This window comes from Grammomys surdaster, unplaced genomic scaffold (genome assembly GCF_004785775.1).
Source record: "Grammomys surdaster isolate TR1022 unplaced genomic scaffold, NIH_TR_1.0 126313, whole genome shotgun sequence".
In the NCBI taxonomy this organism is placed as follows: domain Eukaryota; kingdom Metazoa; phylum Chordata; class Mammalia; order Rodentia; family Muridae; genus Grammomys; species Grammomys surdaster.
In genome coordinates this window covers 6528999-6545851 of record NW_021621113.1, presented here as the reverse complement: position 1 = coordinate 6545851, position 16853 = coordinate 6528999, and the positions used below count along the sequence as shown (strand labels likewise).

The 16853-nt window shown below is 53.9% G+C and overlaps 2 protein-coding genes across 7 annotated transcripts in view; both read left to right on the top strand.

The window, feature by feature from the left end:
• The window catches only part of Zdhhc18 (zinc finger DHHC-type containing 18), a 29309-nt gene extending 17721 nt beyond the window's left edge, over positions 1 to 11588 (top strand). For 3 of the 6 annotated variants that reach the window (XM_028759606.1, XM_028759602.1, XM_028759607.1), the window contains 7 exons: positions 1307 to 1456; positions 2685 to 2822; positions 2939 to 2987; positions 3643 to 3745; positions 6764 to 6876; positions 8122 to 8221; positions 10885 to 11588. In XM_028759606.1, the coding sequence (XP_028615439.1) occupies positions 1307 to 1456; positions 2685 to 2822; positions 2939 to 2987; positions 3643 to 3745; positions 6764 to 6876; positions 8122 to 8221; positions 10885 to 10983 (752 nt within the window). In that variant the 3' untranslated portion in view covers positions 10984 to 11588. Of the gene's footprint in view, positions 1 to 1306; positions 1457 to 2684; positions 2823 to 2938; positions 2988 to 3642; positions 3746 to 6763; positions 6877 to 8121; positions 9924 to 10321 lie in introns of those variants that run through there. The other 3 variants (XM_028759604.1, XM_028759603.1, XM_028759605.1) reach the window with 3 other exon arrangements.
• A 3144-nt stretch (positions 11589 to 14732) lies between these two features.
• Sfn (stratifin) lies at positions 14733 to 16149 on the top strand. The gene has a single exon (XM_028759879.1). It carries the CDS (start codon positions 14954 to 14956, stop codon positions 15698 to 15700), a length of 747 nt encoding a protein of 248 aa, XP_028615712.1. The 5' UTR covers positions 14733 to 14953; the 3' UTR covers positions 15701 to 16149.
• Positions 16150 to 16853: the final 704 nt, after the last annotated feature.

Genomic DNA, 16853 nt, shown 5'->3' with positions numbered 1-16853 from the left:
CCCTCTCTCTCTCTCTCTCTCTCTCTCTCTCTCTCTCTCTCTCTTCTTTGAGACAGGGTCGCTTTACATAGCCCTGACAGTCCTGGGACTTACTATGTGGACCAGTCTGTCCTTGAACTCACAGAGATCTGCTTGCCTCTGCCTCCCCAGTGCTGAGAGTAAAAGGGTGTGCTCTCACACCTGGCTACATCCTGTTCTTATCTGAACACAGATCACTTGGGTTCAGCTTGCAGATACTCATCTAATAGAATGTGGAGAATTTGCAGACTTTGAGTAAACTTGTTACTTCTTCCTTAAAAAAAAAAAAAATCAAGAAAGGAAAAGGTAACTTTGACAGGTGGTTCTTCTGTTGCCTTTCTGTCTTGCAGTGTAGTCAATAAACATGTCTTTTTCTAAAAAGAGGGAAAGAGACATTATAGTCTAGGCTGGCCTTGAACTCACAGTCGTACTGCCTGCTTCCCAACATTTGGAATTATGGGCATGTGCTACAATGCCTTGCTTGCTCTGACATTCTTTTGGGGGGGCAATTTTTTTTTAATTGGATATTTATTTACATTTCAGATGCCATCCACTTTCCCCATTTCCCCTCCCTAGAAACCCCTCTCCCATCCCCCTCTCCCTTTGTGCTTTTATACCATTTTAATTACATGCATGTGTTAAGGTCAGTTCTAGGTTGAGGAACTAGCAATACAGTAGGTGCAAATAGTCAAGGAACAGACAAGGCAATAAATACAGTCCATGAGCACTCCTGTGACCATAGCCCTGACATTCTTTTTTGGTTTTATTACATTTTTATTCGTTAAGACTTTATTTTTAGCCAGGCGGTGGTGGCGCACGCCTTTAATCCCAGCACTTGGGAGGCAGAGGCAGGCGGATTTCTGAGTTCGAGGCCAGCCTGGTCTACAGAGTGAGTTCCAGGACAGCCCAGGCTATACAGAGAAACCCTGTCTCGAAAAACCAAAAAAAAAAAAAAACAAAAAACAAAAAAAAACAGAAGAAGAAGAAGTTGGACGTAGGCTTAATTAGATGCATATGGCCTCCCCAGCCCTTCCCAGGAGCTCTATCCCTGATGACCCTTCTCAGGGCGAGACCAGCAGTGGTATGAGCACAGTTCATGCTTGAAGGGAGTGCTGGGTTCTTGACATTTGTCCCTGTGTTAGCGCCCCCTCAACCCCCCCCCCCTCCTGTGTTCCTGAGCTTGTTCTCCTTGAGGTGCTGTCTGTCCCAGCCAGGCAGCTGTGGCTTCCCGCTATCGAGGGCCGTGGGCTGTCTTGGGTATCCTCCTTTTCTCTCTTCCCACCCTCAGATAACACGGGCAGCTCCACGTACCGACCGCCTCCTCGGACCCGGGAGGTGATGATCAACGGACAGATGGTGAAGCTCAAGTACTGCTTCACCTGTAAGATGTTTCGGCCTCCCCGGACCTCACACTGCAGTGTCTGTGACAACTGTGTGGGTGAGTGGGGGTCCCCAAAGAGCCCTGAGAGATTGAGTCTTGGATGCAGGAAGTCACATGTGAGACAAGACAGGCAGCATCTGAAATAGGGCTGAGTGGGAAGGTGTGTGACATGTCTTGGCCCAGGGCTGGTATATATCCCGTCCCACTGATCCCCGAACATTGTGGCAGAGACCTTGAGCTTGTCTCGTGGCTTTAGTGTGCCCCTCAGTAGGTCCGTGATCCCAGAAGCCTGGAGCTATAACATGGAAGACAGGGTGATCTAACTGAGAAAGAAGGCAGGGAGGGTGGGAGTCTGGAGGAGTGAGGCAGAAAGCATGGGCCAGAACTGAAAGTTGCCTCTGCTTGGTTTGTTCTCCTCACGCTATACAGCTCGATGAAGACCCACGACGGTCCCTTGGGAGGGTGTCCTAAGGGAGAGTCTATATGACACCCAAGTGAGCTAAGCCATGGTGACAGTGCACAGTTCCCAGAGCGGTGACTTCATGGTGCCAGCTCAGCACTCCCTGAAGAGGAGAGCGGGCACAGCAGGCGTGAAGTGGGTGACTCAATGCCTGTTATTCATCTCTGCCAGTCTGCCCCACCCACTACCTTAGAGGCACCAGCCGTTGGCATAAGGCCTGCAACGGGCTCATGACCCAGATTCCCACAGGGACTTTCCTTACCAGGGTGTGACTCCCACCCTCAGGGACTTAGCAATGGTATGAGCTCAGTCCTCTGCCCTGGCCTCTGGTGCCAGCTCTGCATGAGTTAACGTTGTGGCCCAGCCGTCTCTGGACCTTAGGGCCGGAGCTGTTGGCATGTAGCTAGTAAGAGGCCATGGTCTGTGAGTCTTTGAAGCAGACACTGTTGGACTCTGGCGGGGGTCTGAGGCCAGCACATGTCTTGTTCAAGCAAAGCTGAATAAAAGAGGAGTAAGGGAGCAGACCAGGAGACCCCTACCTAGTTTGAGGCCATGGGAGACTTTTTAAGGGAGTGGCTTTGTAGTTGACATCTGAGGAGTTACTATGGAGCTAAAAGAATAGTCAGGGAATGTGTCAGGCGGTGGGTGGGAACTGATGAGCAAGAACTAGAAGCAGGGTGTGTCCAAGGGAAAGACAGGAGTCAGCTGGTGGGGAGGGGGCTAGTGCCAGTGTGTGTGTGGGGGGCTAGTGCCAGCCTGGGGCAAAGGCTCACCACCCACCAGTGCTGACTGGAGACACACACTAACTCCTCCTCCCCTTTCCAGAGCGATTTGACCATCACTGCCCTTGGGTGGGCAACTGTGTGGGGAGACGGAACTACCGCTTCTTTTATGCGTTTATTCTCTCCCTCTCCTTCCTGACGGCCTTCATCTTCGCCTGCGTGGTCACCCACCTGACCCTGCGTGAGTTGGGGGACAGAGGGTGAAGGAAGACTAACCAGTGAACTCAACTCTAGCGTAGGGTTGTGCTCACCCCACCCCACCCCACCCCCTGAGCTGTGTCGCTTTCTTCTTCCTAGTTTCTCAAGGAAGCAACTTCCTCTCCGCTCTAAAAAAGACACCAGCAAGATATCCTTTGCCAGCGGGTCACCCTGGGTGGGGAGTTGAGGCCTCTTCATGGGATGGGTCTCCAGGGTGGGATGGTAGGGCCGTATCTGTTCTCTAGAATCCACTCTACCAGCTAGTTTGTCAAAACCCAGGCTAGAGCTGATCCTACATGGACCCTCATGGAGAGGGGCTGAGCAAGCAATCTCAGGAAATGGCTGTCTACAAATGCTTGGCAGAGAGTGTATATCTTAATTAAATTTTTGTTTATCCTGCCCTTGGGCAGTGGGGAACATGTGTGTGCCATGGCACACAAATAGACATGGGGACAACTTGAAGTTCAAACACAGGTCATCAGGCTTGGTGACAAGCACCTTGACCCATTGCGTCATGTCACCAGCTGCATGTTCCTTCAGACGCCAAGCTGACCATGCCAGGATCCTGTGGCTGGAATTCCCTCTGCCGTCCCTAGGCCAGATCCTGCCTTGTTCCTGGGGAGCTCCCTCCTCCTTCTGGGTTACAGGAGGTGCTCTGCTGAGAAATAATGACTGAATCACAGAAAAGTCCCCAAACCTGTCACTTTTCAGGGACATAGCTCCAGGGAAGGGTGAGTGACAAAAGCTGAGCCCAGGAGCCGGGGGTTCCACCCTCTTCTGCGTATGTCCTTGACGAGGCCCACTGTGCTGGAGTTGGTCATCTGCTTCTTCTCAATCTGGTCCATCCTGGGCCTCTCAGGGTTCCACACTTACCTCGTGGCCTCCAACCTGACAACTAATGAAGATGTGAGTAAAGCCCGGGGAGCCCAGGGAGCCTGCTGGGGGACCCAAGGTGGATACCTAGTGTCACACCCGGGGTTCCTACATGCGGCAGGTCCTTGGTGTAGCACCTAAGTTGCCTTTCTCATAACTCCACGGAGTCAGTAAGCACACGTCTGTGCTAGCTCCTTGCTACGTAGGGGTCTTTAAATGCCCTATGTCTCTGGGCCATTGCATCCGGCTGTGACAGGATTGGGATATATATTGCCCATGCATGACTGAGGGATGTGGCCTAGGGTCTTGATGTTGGGAAGGGGTCAATCCGAGATTGATGCCAGAAATCCTGACCAAGCCTTCACATCCACCACTCCACACCTGTAGGCCGCAGAGCCATGACTGGGTGTCTCCATTGAGAGGCATAGTTAGAACAGAACAGTGTGACTCCATTGCCTCATCCCACCTACTCATGGTAAGGCATCCTCAGCTAGCAATCTGAGTGCCGCTGCCCCTGGTCCAGACATGACCTTCCTGACTGTCTTGTTAAAAGGAAAACAGTACTGTATGTTCCCGTGACTGCTGTATAACACTGATCAGAGACCCACCATCCAAAAGAAAGCGGATCCGTGTCAGACATGGGAGTGCAGGCCTTAATCCTAACACTTAGGAGACTGAGGCAAAAGGACCCATTGTCATTTGAGGCCCCTCTGGGCTGTGTGGGAAGATGTTGACCTGAGAAGAAAAAAAGGGGGTGGGGAATGGAGAAAGAAAAGAAAGAAGTTTGGCTAATGTGGTACAGGCCTGTGATCCCAGCTGCTCTGGGGACTGGAACAGGAGGATTGCCAATCCAAGGTTAGTGTGAACAGTATCTCAAACAAAAACTAAAAAGAGGGCTTCGGTGTAGCTCAGTGGTAGGACTCTTGCCTGGCATGCCCAAGGCCCTGCCTTCACTCTTGGTGTCAAAAGAAGGAGGGAGGGCTGGAGGGGTGCTCGGCGGGAAAGAGCACTGCTGCTCTTCTGGGGGATCCGGGTTTGATTCCAGCACACTAGTGGCAGGTTTATAACTCCAGTCCCTGTACTCTAGTGCACACCTCTGCCTGTATCTCTAGTCCTACATAACCCAGTGCCCTCTTCTGCTCTCCTGTGGTACCGCACACACCTGATACACAGACATCAGGCAAGGCCCTATATGCATAAAATAAATAACAAAGGTTTTAAAACAAGAATAGCCGGGCGTTGGTGGCATACACCTTTAATCCAGCACTTGGGAGGCAGAGGCAGGTGGATTTCTGAGGCCAGCTTGGTCTACAGAGTGAGTTCCAGGACAGCCAGAGCTCCACAGAGAAACCGTGTCTTGAAAAACCAAGAAGAATAAGAGGGCTGGAGAGATGGCTCAGCAATTAAGAGCAACTGACTGTTCTTCCAGAGGTCCTGAGTTCAATTTCCAGCAACCACATGGTGGCTCACAACCATCGTAATGGTTGCGTTCTTCTGGTGTGTCTGAAGACAGTGACAGTGTACTCATAGAAATCAATATTTTTTTTTAAAAAAAAAAGAATTTATACTACAAAAACAAGAAGAAGGAGGGAGCAAACTCCAAGGTGATACACAGATATTGTCCCAACCCTTGAAAGGTGGAAGCAGGGGACTGAGGAAGTCTAGGTCACCCCTAGCTACAGGGAAAGTTGGAGGCCACCCCAGGACACATGACCCTGTTTTAAAAATAAAAATCCCGCCGGGTGGTGGTGGTGCATGCCTTTAATCCCAGCACTTGGGAGGCAGAGGCAGGTGGATTTCTGAGTTCGAGGCCAGCCTGGTCTACAGAGTGAGTTCCAGGACAGCCAGGGCTACACAGAGAAACCCTGTCTCAAAAAAACAGAACAAACAAACAAAAAAATCCCATGACCTTTTACTCCCATTTTGGAAAACAAGCCTGAACACGTGTGTGCTGGTCATTGATAAGGGCGGAAATGACATCAGCCAGAAACCACTCCCACCTCCACCCCACCTGCTTTTCCGGGTTCTACATGAGCTTACCAGCGCTTAAACAGCAAGGGGGGCTGCAGCCCAGCCAGGGTAGAAAGTTCTGGGTGACGGTCCAGCAGGTGTTTCCTACGAAGCCCTTCAGTGCCTTCAGCAGGGACTTCCCAGAGGCGGACTCTGAGTGGTGCTGAGCCTGACCATCCAGAAATGATCAGGCTGTTGAGTGGCAGGATCAGAGTGGCTCCGCCTGCTTTGTGCCCTCAGTCTGGCCCCCTCTTAGTTGCTGTGATAAAACACCATGACCAAAGCAAGGTGGGGAAGAAAGGGTTTATTGGCTTACACTTCCACATTTCAGTCCATCACTGAAGGAAGTCACAACAGGAACTCACATAGGGCAGGAACCTGGAGGCAGGAGCTGATGCAGAGGCCATGGGCAAGTGCTGCGTACTGACTAGCTCCCCATAGCTTGTTCAGCATGCTTTCTTATAGAAGCTAGGACCACCAGCCCAGGGGTGGCCCCAACGCCAGTGGGCCAGGCCCTCCCCCATCAGTCACTAAGAAAATACCCGACAGGTTTGCTAGATCTTAGTCCAGGATTCCTCTTTTCTGATAACTCTAGCCTGTGTCAAGTTGATGTGAAACTATCTGTCACAGGTGGACAGCCAGGGGAGGGATGCTCTCTGCACGAACACTCCTCTGGAGACTTCCTTTTGGTTTTATCTTCCGTGCTTGCTGGGGCCTGCTGACCTCTGCTGGAGCGCTCCCTGTATCCAGCAGTCCCCGTGTATCTTCATTGAAAGGCTTCCACTGAAGATCGGCTCCCTCCCCTCATCTACCCAGAACTGGTTTCTAAATGGCTCTACTTTCCCTGGCCTCTAGGTTGCCTTTCTAGAAAGTGGAAGCAACAGGGCGTTCCCTGGGAGAGGGGAAGGGCTGAAGTGGAGCTCCATGGTAGATGCTTAGCATATACACTACCCCAGTTTAATTCCCCCAACCCCAGCACTGCTAGAGGGAGACAGGCAGGGCTGAAGAAGGTAGCTGACCCAGGCTTCTTCCTCTTTCCAGATCAAAGGGTCTTGGTCCAGCAAGAGGGGTGGTGAGGCCTCTGTCAACCCCTACAGCCATAAAAGTATTATCAGCAACTGCTGTGCTGTGCTCTGTGGCCCACTGCCTCCCAGGTAAGTCAGGGCACGGAGGAGAATTCACAGAAGGTGGCCCTGCCGCTGGAGCCCTCATGGGAGTTCTGGACCTCAGCAGGCCTCTCTCCCTGTGTGTACACGGATTCCCTGTGTTCACCATCCTCTGCCAAATGACTCAGGAATTCTGGGGAAGGCTGTCACTTAATTACATGTACTCATTTGTAAAATAAAAGTAAAACCTGTAACCCCAGTTCTTGAAGGCTGAAGCAGGATTGCTTCATGATCAAGACCACCCTAGGACACAGTAAAACTGGTTTTTTGTTTTTGTCTTTTCAAGACAGGGTTTCTCTGTGTAGCCCTGGCTGTCCTGGAACTCAAGCTATATACCAGGCTGGCATTGAACTCAGAAATCCACCTGCCTCTGCCTTCCAAGTGCTGGGATTAAAGGCGTGCGCCACCACTGTCCGGCACAACTGAAACTGTTTCAAAGGGGGAAAAAAGTACAAAATGTTAAAAAGCTCTGGGTACCCCCGTTTAATCCTGCTCCTCAGAGATACCAAAATGACTGTTAGGACCACACTTGGGTGACATGCTCTGCCTGTACAGGGTGGAGTCCCAGCAGTGTCTCCGCCTTGCTGTGACTGCGTCAGTCCTGACAGCAGGGGGCGCCAGAGCTCCAGAACAGGCGTTGACCGGCCCTGGGTGCTGTGGGGACAAGAGCTTCCTTACACACTTGTGCTCTGTCTAGGGAGACAGGACACTGGGCCTCTCACTGTCTCCAGGTAGCGATTGTTTCTTAGTTTTCTCTCACTTGCAGCCTGGCTCTTGGCTGACAGCTGAGTCAGTTTGAATTAGCAGTGAATAGGCTTGAGAGGTAGAAGCAGGCCTGTGGGAAGCTCCAGGTCATCTTCAAGTACTTGGGACCCTGTCTCAAGAAATCAAAACCATTTTGTCCTGTTGGCACTTGCCCCAGAAGGTCTTGTTTTAAATGTATTTACATTTACTCACCTGTATGTGTGGGTGATTGAAATCCGAGTGTGTGTATCCATACACCATGGTGGTCGGAGGACAGACAGCTCTCCTTCCATCTTGGGTTTGGTGGCAAACACCTTTACCACTGAGCTGTCTTACCAGCCCCAGAGGAAGGATCTTAACCTCCTGAATGGAAAGTAGCTTCCCTTTGCCCAGCTTTTCTGGGGCTGGATCCTTCCTGGGAGGACACAGACAATACTACCTGGCCCTTAGCCTGGAACTTTGATATGTCTTGTCCTTATGTTTTGGAAGCCTGATTGACCGGCGGGGATTCGTGCAGTCTGATACCGTGTTGCCCTCGCCCATCAGAAGTGACGAGCCAGCCTGTGGAGCTAAGCCAGACTCCAGCATGGTAGGAGGCCACCCCTGAATGTGACTGAGTGCTTACCACCTGCTGCCCTCCACACCTGCCGGGACCCTCCCTGTGCCATCTGAGGGAAGCAGCTGCCAAAGACTCGAGTCTTCCTATTTATTTCCCACCCGGCGTGGTTTTCTTTGAACTATCCCATAGCTGTGCCCTCTGCTCCCCAAACCTAGGTCCCCATAGTTTAGGCCCTAGGTTCCCTAGCTGGTCAGTGGGAGGAGAGAAGGAGAGCCACAGCCTCTGGAGGCACTAAGGAGACTGTGCCAAGTCACTGCCTGTGCCAGGGAGGCCCAGCATGTGTAAGGGCATGTACTGAATGGGTGGCCTCCCAGCTGAAGGCATGCATGGATCTTGGTGAGCCAAGGGGTTTGGGAAGCAGGCCTGTTGAGTAAGCTGGCTCTGAGCCACAGGCAACAGGTGGGGACCCTTCCTGGGACTGCTTTGGTTCAGGGCTCCTACATTCCATTTGTGATTACCACAGGGGTTCTTTGGGGAGGGGTTATATGGAGTTAGCCAATAGGATAGATCTGTGGTACCAGTAGAGGGCATGGGTAGAGGGTGAGGAGCAGCCTGTGTCAGGAGGTCAAACAAGCCATCCAGGCCCCCAGAACCTCGCTCCTGTAGAGTCCTGGGCAGCACACTATGGGGATCTGGCTTCCCCCCTGCCCACAGACACTGTCTAAAGGATCCTTTCCTGTGCCCCCAGTCCCTCTCCCAGGGCAGGGCTAGAGCTGGGTGGGTTAGCTCATGCTGGCAATACTTGAAACGGGTTTATTAATGCTGGGTATTTTGCACAATTTTATAGACTTCTTTTTTACATAGCCTTTTAAAAATAGGAGGTAATGTGTTACTGTTCCTTTAGTGCCAAGTCAAGGGTTTTTAGAAGGTTAGGAAGTTTAATACATTCATTACAGCAGATCTAGCTATGAGGGATTGTGTGTATGCACACACGTGTGTTCATGTGTGCCCGTGTACAGATGCAGCTGACTCCTGTGTCCCCTGGGCTAGTTCTTTTCCCCATTGCCATGGGTTAAGAAGCAGCCAGAGGTACGGAGGACTGGGTGGGAGGCTGTACATTAGTCACAAGAGAGAGACCACTGGCTCCTACCCACTCTCTTTTCACCAGGCCCTTTAGATGCCGCCACCCAGCCCCCAGGTCAGGCTCCCAGCTATGACCTGCCCCAACAGGCTGAGGCTAGGTGTGGTGGGTGGGGTGATGGCTCTGGGGAGCAGCTGCTATTCTGCAAGCCACATCCCCTCCTAGGTGTTCTGCTTTGAGTGTAAGCTAGGGACTAGGACACAGAACATTTCTGCTAATCAGGACAGTGGACAGGAGGCATGTGTAGGTGTCCAGAAGCTTGCAGCATGGCCTCTAATCAAAATAGTCTTGTTCTCCTTGGCTCATCAGGTGGGCTGAGACCCTTGGATCAAACAAGAAGTCACTACTAAGTCCCTTCCTTGCTCCCAGGGGTGGGGGTGGGGTGTGGTCCCAGACAGAGCTGGGAGGTGGGTCCCAGAGCTGGGAAGTGGTGGGTGCCTGGAGCCACTGGGAGATGGCTTCAGAGCCCTAGGCCATCCCGGGTGGCCCTGGGAGGTAGATAGGAAGGGGTGGGAGAGGGCTCCCAAACCCACCTTTTTTTGAGCCAGCATCTTTGTTCCTGCTTGTAATAAAGCTTCTGTTTTAAGTTGCTTTGGTTCAGTTTTTATTTGCTTTTATTTTGCTGAGTCCCTGGCTTGCAGCTTAGCCTTGGGTTCTTTCAGACAAGCTTGGGTCTTTGCTGGGAGTCAGAGAGCAGGCAAGCAGGAGTGGTGCCCAGTGATCGGTGGGAACTCTGCGGAGTAGAGGGGGCTGTGGCTAAACCACCTGTCTGCCTTCATCTTGTCTGCCTTCTTGTGCCTCCAGGACTTGGTGCCTCCTGAGTTCTTTCCTGCTAACTCTCCACCCTGATCCCCAGTGATTGCTCAGCATGGTTGAGACAGTAGGTCCCAGTGGGAGCTTCTTGTTCCTAGCCCCAACCCAACCTCCTAGGCAGCCAGAACAGCCAGACAGATCATAACACGGGCCCACCTCTCTGGTATCTCCTCCAGGAGGACACTTGTCAGGACTTTGCCATCTCCTGCACAGCCTGAGGGGAGCTAACAGGCCTGTTTGCAGAAGGTTAGCTGGTAAGACCACGTGTCACGTGTCAGCCAGCAGTGCCGGTTCCTCACATCTCACCATCATCGCATGCCTCACCAACCCCATGGAGTCTGTCCGTCTGTCTGGTGTGTGGTGCGGCATGTGTGCTGGCAATGGCCGTTCCCAGGGCTCCCCCACCCCAAACAGAAGGCTTAGTCTTGTCCCACCTTCCCCTTGGGCTGGGCTTCTTTAGAGCACCTGTCCTTTCTAAAAGGAAGGGTGAGGCTGGGAAGAGTGGTCCCCTTGCTCTGAGGGGCCCTCAGTCAGGCCACTGACATCTGCATTCCGCTTCATGGCCCTGCCACACTCCCTCCTGCCTGTCGCCTGCTGCCTGAGCTTGGCTTCTTTTCTGGGAGAGAGGCAGGGACTGTGGTAGCCCTTGACCCACTCGGGGCCCTACAGGCTACCTGTTTCCACCCATCTGCTAACCCTCTCTCTTCTCCTTCTTTGCCATCCTTCCGGGAACATCCAGTATGTGCGGGGGCTTAAGGAGTTCCTGAGGACCGCCACTCTCTGCCTCCCCAGGAGTGGCCTGGGGGGAGCCAGGCATCCTGCACCTCCACCTGCCTAACCTGTGGCCCATCTGCCACCATCTGTGCCTACAGGGTCCATCCCCCAGCCTGTCCTTCCTGTGTGCTCTCTAGAGCTTCCCCGCCCGGCGCTGGGTTCTAGTCCTGAACCCCAGCTCCTTGCTGGCCAGAGTGTAGAAAGCCATACTGCAGCCTCGGCACAGTAACACTGTAACCCTGCTGCATCTCACCCTCCCCATCTACCCTCATGCTCCTTCCCCAGATTTGTGAAGTGTCGAGACTCTTTAGGAATCTTGCCTTGCAGCCTCCTGCCAGTCAGCAGAGCCATGGGCCAGCCTAGCAGGTTCCTTCAGGAGCTCTCTGGGTGTTGATGACGCTGCTGAACAAGTTTGGCAGCTGCTCTAAGCACACTGGGCTTGACACTGTTCCCACGCCCCCATCCCCCCCAGTAGGATGTGGAGTGTGAGCCTGTATGTATCCTTGGCCCCAGGCACCAAGGGCTAGACAGCTCCATGCTCATCCAAGGACCCAAAGGGAGCCGGGTGAGACCTGGGGAGATCAGCTTTGTCCAGCACAGGGGCTGCTCGCCTGATATCCACTACCTTTTGTAATAGAAATAAAGACCTGCCCCCTTCTTGCCATAGCCTGGAGTGTGTTGAGCCACTTTCCTTTGGGGTGCTGGCTGGGGTCTGGTGCAGGTGTGTGAGAACAACTGCCTCGTACCCCAGCATGGGAGGGTGGGGACTTGGAGGAGCCCTAAACTTGGAGAATGCCATACCCAGGAGGGGGCTGCTAACTTCTTTTTACCAGTGGGGAGACCAAAGCCCAGGGGCAGGAAGGGACCTGCCCAAGGCCTCTATCAGTCAGCTGGAATGCAGCCCTGCATGCTGACCTCATTCTGCTGTTACCATAAATTCCACACCGTCTGGTACCCTAGACGGTCATAGCAGAGGGGCTACTTCGAACAGCATTGCCTTAGAAAGGCAAACAGCCGAATCACCTAAGCATCCTCTGGTGTCCCTTCCCGAAGGCAACGGGTGCACAACTCCTGAGCCAGGTAACAGGACGCTTACTCACAACCAGCCACAAACCCCTCTGGTCAAACTGTTGAATTTGATCATTCCAAAGACAGAAATTACCTAGGAAATTACTAGAAAAGAAAAGGTTTTGCCAGTTGTGGTCGAGTCTAACTCTAATAAGAATCCCTCTCGCTGCTATCTAAAAAGGATGAGGAACCCCCACACACACCCCCACTGGACCTCGGGGGCCCATCTGCTGACTCAGGCAGCCGCTTTGGAGTCCCATGTTCTGCCAGGGCCTGCTGCCTCCTGCCTGCCTGGGCTCCTGGACTTGGGAAGTAGAAGCCTGGAGGCAAAGGGAGGGAACCGAGACAGGAACTGAGTCAGGATGTACAGGCCAGAGCTGGTAGGCGTGTCAAGGCCTGGCTTCAGTGGAGGAAGAAGAGTAAGGGATGGGCTGAGGGTCTACAACCCGGCTGTAAACCCACACCAGGTTCCCGGCTTCACAGGCATGAGGAGAACACTCCCTTCTTAGGCTTAGAAGAAGCATCAAGTTTGCCAAGCCCCACAGTCCAGGGTCCTAGTGTCCTGGGATTTCCAAGTTGCCCCTAGGACTTGGGAAACCCCAGGCCAGGCTGGGAGCCAAGGAAGGCCCTTCAGATCTGAGAGGAATTCTCCAGATGGAAAGGGAGGAGTCAGCGGCTATTATGCCTAACAATCTGACACTCTGGAGAGGGTCCTCTTCTGTTCTATGAACATTTGGGTGGGCCATAGGGTACAGATAGTTCATGATCTTTCCTCATTCCATAGAACCCAGCTCAAAAACAAAAACAGGGAGGGGTCGCTGAGGATGTGTTCAGTTGATAGAGTTCTTGGAACCCCTGGGTACAACGCCAGCACCACTGCTAAAGCCTGGTGTGTGGCGGCAGCCCATACATAGACCAGACTAGGCTCGAACCCAAGAGAGCTCCTCCTCCCTGCTTCTGCCTCGTAAGTTACACTACAGCTGTGCACCAGGACTGGGGATCAAACTCCACACAGGCCAGGCAGGAACTCTACCCACCGAGTACACACCTAGCCTCTTTTTTCCTCCCAGGGCGAGGGCAGCATGTCTCCCTTGTAGCAAAGCCAGTCACCAACTGAAGTGTCTCCTGTGTGAGTTTAAATGCTGAGACTCTGGCTATGCACCACGGAGGCCTTCCCTAACTCGATGTTTTAGTGTATCTGTGTCTGTGCTGTGACTTAAGCAAAGCACTCAAGATCTCAGGACGGAAATCCCATCTGCTTCCTGGGGAAACCCATAAAATTAGCCAGGACTCTGAAGTCTCTCAGGAGTCCCTACTCTGTGACACAAAGCACAGTCCAGCCTGTCTTGAGCTCTGGCCTGTAACATCCCTCCCAGAGGTAAGGTGAGTGTTCAGATGCTGAGAAGAGACAGGCAAGGTTGTGCAATAGTTCTGGTTCAAGGGTTAGACTGCCTGGGTCCCAGGGAGAAGGTTCTTTAGAAGGGGCCCTGGATTCCCATCTAAACTTTGGGTGTGTGGTGGGGCACATAAGCCGGGACTTACCCTCAATGCCCATTCTTTTAATGGGGCTTGAAAACAAGACCCAACCAATCAGGGATGGAAGGTTGGAAACAAAGATCTCCATCTCTGAGGAGGCTTCTCTCAGGGGTCAGAGGCAGGGTCTTGATCAATGAGAAGGGATTGGAGAGCCTCTGGGAGCCAAGTGGGGATCTCACTGAGCTGGAATCACTCACTGCTCCATAAAACAAAGTGGTTATGTCATTAGCAACTCCTTTCCTTCAGCCCTGTCTTCCTCCCCAGGTTGATAGCGTCCCCCCCCCCCGGGGGACCAAACTGGACTGAGCACCCTGGTGGCCTGCTTCCCAGCCTCTGACAGAGGTAATCTGAGTCAGGCAGGGGAGTGGGACAGTCAAAGAGCTAGGTCCCCGCCCTCTGGGAGCCCTGCCTACACATGACGACAGGCAGCTTGCAAGGGACAGGTGACCTGATGTGGAGAACCAGAGAGTAAAGTCTCAGACAAGTGTCAACAGGCCACCAACTTGAAAGGGAAAATTGTGCTGTAAGGTGGAAGGGGTCCAACACAGGTATTGGGTGACTAATTACAAAGGCTGGGCTGGAGCGTCAAGGCCGCTCGTTAAACACTTCATTAAGTGGCACCCTGAAATGCCACCTGCGCATTCTGGGTGTTCATAGGGCATCTTGAGGGAGAACAAGGACCAAGGGATGGAGCTGTCTTCGGGCTGACTCAGAAAGGAGTCCAGCTCTCACTTCCAGTTCATGGCTCCCAAGGAGAGCCAAAAGGAAGTGGGGGCACGGAGGGGGAGGGATTTAAGGGAGCTGGGAGCTTGTGACCTCCAGCCTATTCACCCCTTGAGACTTGATGGTCCCACTTCTACGGTCCTACACAGCCAATTCCGGGGAATTGCATCAGATCATGAATGCTCAAGTTTTTGGGAAACTGTACAGCCGAACCTATTGCCTGAGTTCTCACCTGAACTCTATCCTAGCTGTCTGTACCAGCTCACTGGGCTCTGCCTGGGCTGAAGCAACCCAGTGGCTGAAGCCATCCTTGCCCCTGGAAGGACACCCTGAAAGAATCTGATTTGGCAATTCAAAACGCTCCTGCAATGCAGCCCTGAACAGCAGGGGGCAGTCTGGAGCCGAAAGGTGCCTGTGCAGGAGGGACCCCCGGCCAGGTTTCTCCTGCTGACTGTCCTGATGACTCACATCCCCCCCTCCCTCCACCTCCCATCCCAGCCCTTTTACCTTTAAGGTAGAGCCGGAAAGGGTGTGGCGAAGCAAGGAGGAGGCAGGACCCAGGGCCCAGGCCCGCCCAGGCCACGCCCAACCCTTCTCAGGGCCATGCCACCCCAGCCAAAAGGCAGACCCAGAGCAAGGGAGCCGCAGAATCCAGCGTTAGTCTCAAGGCAGCTAGTTCGCCCGCCTGTCTGTCCATCCTCGGAGTCATGGAGAGAGCCAGTCTGATCCAGAAGGCCAAGCTGGCTGAACAGGCCGAACGCTATGAGGACATGGCAGCTTTCATGAAGGGTGCGGTGGAGAAGGGTGAGGAGCTCTCCTGCGAGGAGCGGAACCTGCTCTCAGTGGCCTACAAGAATGTGGTGGGCGGCCAGAGAGCGGCCTGGAGGGTCCTGTCCAGCATCGAGCAGAAGAGCAACGAGGAGGGGTCTGAAGAGAAGGGCCCCGAGGTGAAAGAGTACCGGGAGAAGGTAGAGACCGAGCTCAGAGGTGTGTGCGACACCGTGCTAGGCCTGCTGGACTCTCACCTCATCAAAGGGGCTGGAGAGGCAGAGAGCCGCGTCTTCTACCTGAAGATGAAGGGTGACTACTACCGCTACCTGGCCGAGGTGGCCACTGGTGATGACAAGAAGCGCATCATCGACTCTGCCCGGTCAGCCTACCAGGAGGCCATGGACATCAGCAAGAAGGAGATGCCGCCCACCAACCCCATACGCCTGGGCCTGGCCCTGAACTTTTCCGTCTTCCATTACGAGATAGCCAACAGCCCCGAGGAAGCCATCTCACTGGCCAAGACCACCTTCGACGAGGCCATGGCCGATCTGCACACCCTGAGTGAGGACTCCTACAAGGACAGCACCCTCATCATGCAGCTGCTGAGAGACAACCTGACGCTGTGGACAGCCGACAATGCGGGGGAAGAGGGTGGCGAGGCTCCGGAGGAGCCCCAGAGCTGAAGCAGCCTCCAACCTCCCTGGCCCGCCTTGCCCTCCAGTCCCCAGCCTGCAGAGAGGACTAAAACGGAGTGGGACTCCACCCTTCCCAAACCCTGAATGTTCTGCCACACCTTGGAAGGCTCCTCGGAAGGGGTGCAGCCAAGCTGAGGCCACCAGGACTGGGGAATCTCACTCTTCGTGTAGCTGTCTGGTGGGTGGTCCCAGCCCACCCCTGCTTTCTGCACCCCTACTTCCGCCCACCACTCCTGAATGTGTCCTCCCCCTGGGCCTCCAGTTGCTTCTGGATCCTAGGAATCGAGGAGGCTCCCCACCCCTGTGGCTGAGAACTGGACTGTGGCAAGGGCTGGGTGTGTGTGTGAGAGAGAATGTATGTGTGAGTGAATGAGAGGGAACACACATTTGCTGGGTGTGACCATGTTACCACTCAATAAAGTTGTCCTGTGACACTCTGTCTTCTTCAGTTATTGGCCATGGATTGCGAGTAGAATAGAGATGAGTTAGAGAACTGGACTCTGAAACTGAGCTAGGGCTGTCCCTTGGGGCTGTGAGACGAGCCTTTGGGTCAGTGTTGGTGACCTAGAAATTTAGGGTAGGGTGACTTCAGGTGAGAGGCCATCAGGAAGTCCCCGCAGCGCTTAGGCTCACGCCAGGTGAGCACAAAGGCAGGTCAGGAGGGCAGAGGAGAGTGGGTGCCGTGGGCGGGGAAGCCGCAAACCTCAGATGCGACGGGAGACGCCAAGTCAGGGAAGTTTGGGCACAGTGGCCTTAGAGACGCGCTTCACGAGCGGCACTGAGGACCTCACGTTGAAAACCAGGAAACGGTCACATCAAATGCTCAGATCTGAGCCGAGGGGTGCAATCTGAGGCAGGGGCAAGTTCAAGGCCCGGGACAAAAAGAAACCCGCTGGCGAGGAGCCGGCGCGAGCTGGGTGGGAAGAGCCGCAGGGAGTCCGGCTGAGCAGCCCACGGCCCGCGCACCCGGCAGGCAGAGACACGCACCAGCCCGCGGCAGCGCGCCGCCGCCTCCACGGCCCAATCACAGGACGGACTCTCCACAGAGCCCGCCCCCGGGACCCAGTTGGCCAATGGGAACGGCAAGTCCTCCCGCCCCGCCGGCCCTTCTCGAAAAGACGGCGCTTCGTCCCCGTAGTCC

Bases quoted from the DNA above. Each gene is read 5' to 3' on its own strand.
- Sfn (XM_028759879.1), top strand. From the start codon at position 14,954: ATGGAGAGAGCCAGTCTGATCCAGAAGGCCAAGCTGGCTGAACAGGCC.